General features: G+C 40.3%; 1 protein-coding gene across 1 annotated transcript in view; it reads right to left on the minus strand.

Annotated features, from left to right (window-relative positions):
• The window catches only part of LOC145990453 (uncharacterized), a 94103-nt gene extending 88489 nt beyond the window's left edge, over positions 1-5614 (minus strand). The window contains exon 1 of the mRNA XM_083126146.1: positions 5363-5614. Within this exon, the coding sequence (XP_082982272.1) occupies positions 5363-5437 (75 nt within the window). The 5' untranslated portion in view covers positions 5438-5614. The remainder of the gene's footprint in view (positions 1-5362) is intronic.
• Positions 5615-6000: the final 386 nt, after the last annotated feature.

Here is a 6000-nt window from a genome sequence, read left to right on the forward strand (position 1 = left end):
AGATTTGCCCGCCGAATTAGCAATGACCAATAAATTATTATAATGTTAATAATAACGCTTTTTCATGGAAAAAAAGTGATCCCCAGCTTGAAAAATGTTCCGGTATGCATATGAGGTAAGTAGAAATGATTTTTATTTGAAAATAAACGAGTTTAATGTGTCTCGGCTTATACAACTGGTACCACTAACACTTTACGATCTATAAACCTTAAGGTAAGACTCTAGTTTACGTCCTTTTCCTAAGGAATACGTGTCATTATCGTTGGAAAGGTTATTTTATATGGAATTCAACGAAGTAAATCCCAAGGCGAGGAATAATTTCATGGAGGAGAAAATCGAGAAAAACCGATGTTGTCCGGATATGCGTGATTGAACGTACTGAGGACATTTTTCGGTAACACTTTACTATAGCGGAGAAAGATTTCTTCAAATTTACAGGAGAAAGTGCTTACGCAAATCATTTTCTGTAGTGTTGTTGATGTTCAGGAATGTAGTTTTGATCCATTTTAATGCGAAAGCATGTGGTTTTCTACGAAAATCTATTCCCGACGTGCTATTGCTGCTGCCGCACGAGAGCACAATACGCTCTCGTATTGTCCGTATATGCTAAATTGAATGAAAGGAGTGCTAATAGAACCTAACCTAACAGGCCTAACCTAGCCTAGTAGGCATACCTCGTCCCCGTGATGATTCGTAGGGCTATCGTGAATTTTTGGGCTAACGTCAATGGTTTTTGGGGCTGCCCGTGGATGGTTTGTGGGAAATAAGGAACAACTGTAAGTACTCGTTAATGTAATAAATATACATTATTTTCGTTAGAAATTCATTATTTCACCTAAAGAAATGTTCCGCAATGCAGAATAGTACGTTAGCAATTTAAAAAAACTGCGAAATAAATCATTGATAGGTGTCTCCAGTATAGTAAAGTAGTACCCATTTTTCGATGATGAAGCACATATTTAGGGGTGAAATAAGGGTACGGTACTATTATCGTATGGTCAAAACACCTACGAATCATATATTTCGGACTTCTTTACATTGCTAACGTGTTGCGGAACATTTCTTAAGGCGAAATAATGGATTTCTAACTAAGATAATGTTTATTTTCTCTATTTACGAGTACTTACTGTTACTTGTTGTTTCGAATCTGTAACACATTATGGCCGTGATAGCATACTGGTTTAGAGGGCGTTCTGAGAGTGTTTTGTCGATTTATGCAGTGGTGCAACCTCGTTCACCGGAAAATATCTACTTTCGTGCCTCTATTTGAAATTATGCTAATACGTCGCATTTACGTGTAGAACTTGTAAAATAAGCTTGCGATTTACCACGTTCATTGTCCATACACAGCAATTCGGAACCATCTTTCTTTCGCAATTCGTTAATGCTCTTCCTTTACGCACAACACTCTTGCAACCTTGAATATTGACGTCAGACGAGGAATGCCTACGTGGTTAGGTTAGGCCCGTTAGGTTAGGTTCCATTAGCATAAATACAAAGAAAAAATAATATTTTCGCTAAGAGACGCGTTACCTTTGAATTGCCTAACATGAAAAAGGTCTCTCCTGTGACGTCAGAACACAATGTTGCTAGAGTGTTGTGCGATAAGTGACACCCATTCGGGTCGGAACCATGTTTCTTTCGCAATTTATTAATGCTCTTCCTTTACGCACAACACTCTTGCAACCTTGAATATTGCCGACAGACGAGGAATGCCTACGTGGTTAGGTTAGGCCTGTTGGGTTAGGTTCCATTAGCATAGATACAAAGAAAAATTATTATTTTCGCTAATAGACGCGTTAGCTTGTATTGCCTAACATGAAAAAAAAACTTTTCTTTGACGTCAGAACACAATGTTGCTACAGTGTTGTGCGATAAGTGACACCCATTCGGGTCGGAACCATCTTTCTTTCGTAATTCTCTTCCTTCCAACCTTGAATATTGACGTCAGACGTCACACGTGAGACGAGGAATGCCTACGTGGTTAGGTTAGGCCTGTTAGGTTAGGTTCCATTAGCATAAATACAAAGAAAAATTATAAAAAAACCTCTCTCCTGTGACGTTGAACACAATGTTGCTACAATATTGTGCGATAAGTGACACCCATTCGGAAAAAATGGCTTGTTCCGAACTCGACAGGTGGTTCTAGTGAAAACACTGCGAGGCTGAAACACTGGCTACGGGGTTGCATCGTCTTAACACACGGAACATTGCACTCTCATGCAAAAAGCAAATGGCGTGAGGAGAAACAGCGTGTCGGACAGAGATTTTCGCAGAAAACAACACGCATTCACATTAAAATGGATCAAATTTACATTCAGGAACTTCCAAAACGCTGAAGAAAATGATTTCCGTAAGTACTTTCTCCTGTAAATTTGAAGGAAATTTCAAGGAATCCGTTTTGACCATACGATAATGTTACCCTCTTCTGCATTGCGGAACATTTCTTTAGGTGAAATAATGAATTTATAACGAAAATAATGTCTATTTCTTACATTAACAAGTACTTACGGCTGTTCCTTATTTCCCACAAACCATCCACGGGTAGCCCCAAAAACCATTGATGTTAGCCCAAAAAATCACGATAGCCCACGAACCACCACGGGGACGAAGTATGCCTACTAGGTTAGGTTAGGCCTGTTAGGTTAGGTTCTATTAGCACTCCTTTCGTTCAATTTAGCATATACGGACAACATCATGGCGGCAGCAGCAATAGCGCATCGGAAATAGATTTTCGTAGAAAACCACATGCATTCGCATTAAAATGGATCAAAACTATATTCCCGAACATCAACAACACTACAGAAAATGATTTGCGTAAGTGTGCAAGAAAGACGTAAACGAGCAAGAATGAATGGGCAAGAAGGACGTAAACTAGAGTCTAGACAACTTTAACCACTGTGATATCACTTACAATTAGTGACTGACAATTAGTGATGGGTCGTTCGTGAACGAGTCGTTCAAAAGTAACGACTCTCTCTTGTGAGCGGTGAACGACTCGTTCACCAGAATTGAACGACACGTTCAAAGAGTCGTATGTGTGCCACGACTCCTCCGCCCGCCAAGCAACTATTATTCCATTATTCCCTCTCCTTTCCACGAATTTTGCGAGGAAGGCGCATGCGCAAGTGTATACTCGCCTGGCGGCCGGAATTTTTGAAAGAAAGCAAGTCGATTCTGCGGGCAGCAAATGGGGACTGGAGAGGAGAGGGAGGGGGGGGGGTCCTCTCTGTTCCTTTTCCCGTAAAGCTGGCTGAAACGTGCCGTGTACGATGAGAGGGGAAGGAGCATGCTCGCGAGTCGACTCTTTCCTTCGTTCAAAGAGTCGTGGCACACCTTAGCGACTCTTTGAACGAAGGAAAGAGTCGACTCGCGAGCTCGCGACTCGCGAGTGTTGTTTGCAGAGAGAGAGCGCGCAACCTCAGCCCAGGACGGGCAGCGAAGAACAGCCAACAAATTTGTCCTGTAGTTTCAAGTTCGGCCAAACCATTAGCGCTAAAATTACAAGAAATTAAATGTTAGTAAAAAATATTAGGGGAGTCTTGTAAAAATTTTGAGAAGGTGTTAGGCACAGACCTCTTGATTACAATATTCCGATTAGCCTTTATGTGCAGATAGGATAGTCGGGACTGGACCTACAGTTTAAAGGAGGATCCGAACCTCCACTTTGTATTGAACACGGTACCCCTTGATTACCGGCGACGTTATCACTACGCCATCGGGGAGACCCGATTAGCCTATTGGAGCATAAAAGTGGACTTTAAACATTGTCTGACAAAATCGTTTTCATATGACGTGAAATATTTCATTAACATTAACGTGTAAATATTTTACTAATGAAAACAGCATTAAAGAATAAATATAGAAGTTTAATCATAAATCTCATAGTACATGATACTGCAAAAAAACTTTTATTGAATGACTGCAGAATTAGGAACAACTACGTAAGATGGACATGGGTCATGTTCACGAGTGATATAAACAGCTGTTGGCCATCTGCGGTGAGCCTACGTGTTAAGGTGTTTTACTAGTAGAAAGCAACATTAAAAAAAATACATACGTATAATTTGGCCCGCTTTATAGAAATTCGATCATACATTATCATATTGGCAGAAACTTATATTGAATGACTGTAGAACAACAAAAAGCTATGGATATGGGATGGACATGGATAATGTTCAAGAGCGATATATATTTCTTAAACACAGCTGTTAGCCATCCGCGGAGAGCGAGCGGGTGGATCCTACTTTAAACTGTAGATCCAGTCTGCTGGCGAGACTGCCGCCGCCGCGCCTTGTGTAAGAGAGCTCGCGACTCGCGAGCGAACGATGAGTGAGCAGAAGAGTCGCTAAGGCGAGCGAGTCGTTAAGGTGCTCCACGACTCTTCGTGCCGTCTCGAGAGTCGTGAACGATGAGTGAGCAGAAGAGTCGCTAAGGCGAGCGAGTCGTTAAGGTGCTTAATGACTCTTCGTGCCGTCTCGAGAGTCGTGAACGAATGATGGGGAAAGAGTCGTGGGACTGTGCTGTGACTCTTCGTGCTGTTTCAAGAGTCGTGAACGAGCGATGATGTGTCGCAGCGCAGATCTGGAGTGCATTTTGTTGACTCGCTTTCTCACATTTGTTGCGATATTAAAACCAGTGATCGAATGAAAAAAAGGAAGAATATGTAAATGCACGTTATTACTAATAAAAGGTTGATATAATTATATAGCATTTCTGTGTATGCTATCGTACTGCATAATTTGCATTATCCGCAGCATGAAATGTAAACTGAAACAAGATACAAATATAGAAAATCTCACTCATGAGGCAGAGTAATGAAAACAAGTATGTGCAATAAATTTTGTTTGTGTGTGTGTGTGTTTACTGTTTACACATATATGTATATCCATACACACACAGAATCGTATTTGTATTTTTCTTATTTTATGCCGCTTTTCTTCAAATTTTAAGTAATCGCGACGATGAGGATGATGCGTGATGATACAGATGAAGGGACACTCGTAAAGAATATCCTTGACCAGACCGGGACTAGAACCCGGGAACTTCTGTGGCAAGATCAAATGTCGATTACTTCAGAATCTTGGCCATCTAGTAGGCTACACGCACACACATATACACAAAAATGCAATACAATTTATTAATCTTGAAGGACGTACGTTGTGTACGTTTACTTAAATACAATCATCTGCTTCAACACCTCCTACCCCCTTCCCCCTCTTCAGGCATGTGTTTCGAGAAAAATAAGCTTGGCGACTCTTTTGAACGACTCATTTGAACGACTCTTCTCAGTGAGCGAGCGCTCATGAGTCGACTCGCACAAATGAACGGCTTGAACCCATCACTACTGACAATTCACTACCTTTCTTGGAATCTCCCTGTGCAGTCCTCCCTCACCATGGGCTTCACTTTCTGAACTCTTCTTTAGCGTCTCCATAATGTACAGTAACTTTCCCACACTTTATTCACGTTACTTTGTTAATTCTTCCTCCAGACGTAGATTAAGCTGTATGCATATCTGAATGTCGTTCCTCTCATTTAAGTGTGAACAAACATTTTTTTCCCCCTTGGGAAAATAAACATGTGATTTGTTTATATTGTCATTGTCGGTTAACAAAATATTCACAGATCCCCCGCTCTCTATCTTCGGTGAGTGTTTCACTAAATGTCCCTTACCATAGATTAAGACCATAAATTTTAAGTATCATTCATTTTAATTTTGGTTTAAATTAGAGTACGTTTAATTATTTTCTATTTTTAACAACGAAATTATTTATATGTAACTTCTTTGATGAAATGTAATGAAAATAGTTATGGACAATTTGCACGGTAACACTCATGGATCACACAACAGTGAACAAACTCCCATACGAGAAACCATACTGAAACCACGACTCTTTCAATGTGGAATTTATCATTATTCATCAAGGAAGTTACTGGCACAACGTATAAGGCCAATTTTTCGCAAACTATTTCGAATTAACACAAACTATTTAATTT

The sequence above is a fragment of the Lepisma saccharinum genome, chromosome 7 (genome assembly GCF_977018435.1).
Source record: "Lepisma saccharinum chromosome 7, izLepSacc3.1, whole genome shotgun sequence".
Classification (NCBI taxonomy): domain Eukaryota; kingdom Metazoa; phylum Arthropoda; class Insecta; order Zygentoma; family Lepismatidae; genus Lepisma; species Lepisma saccharinum.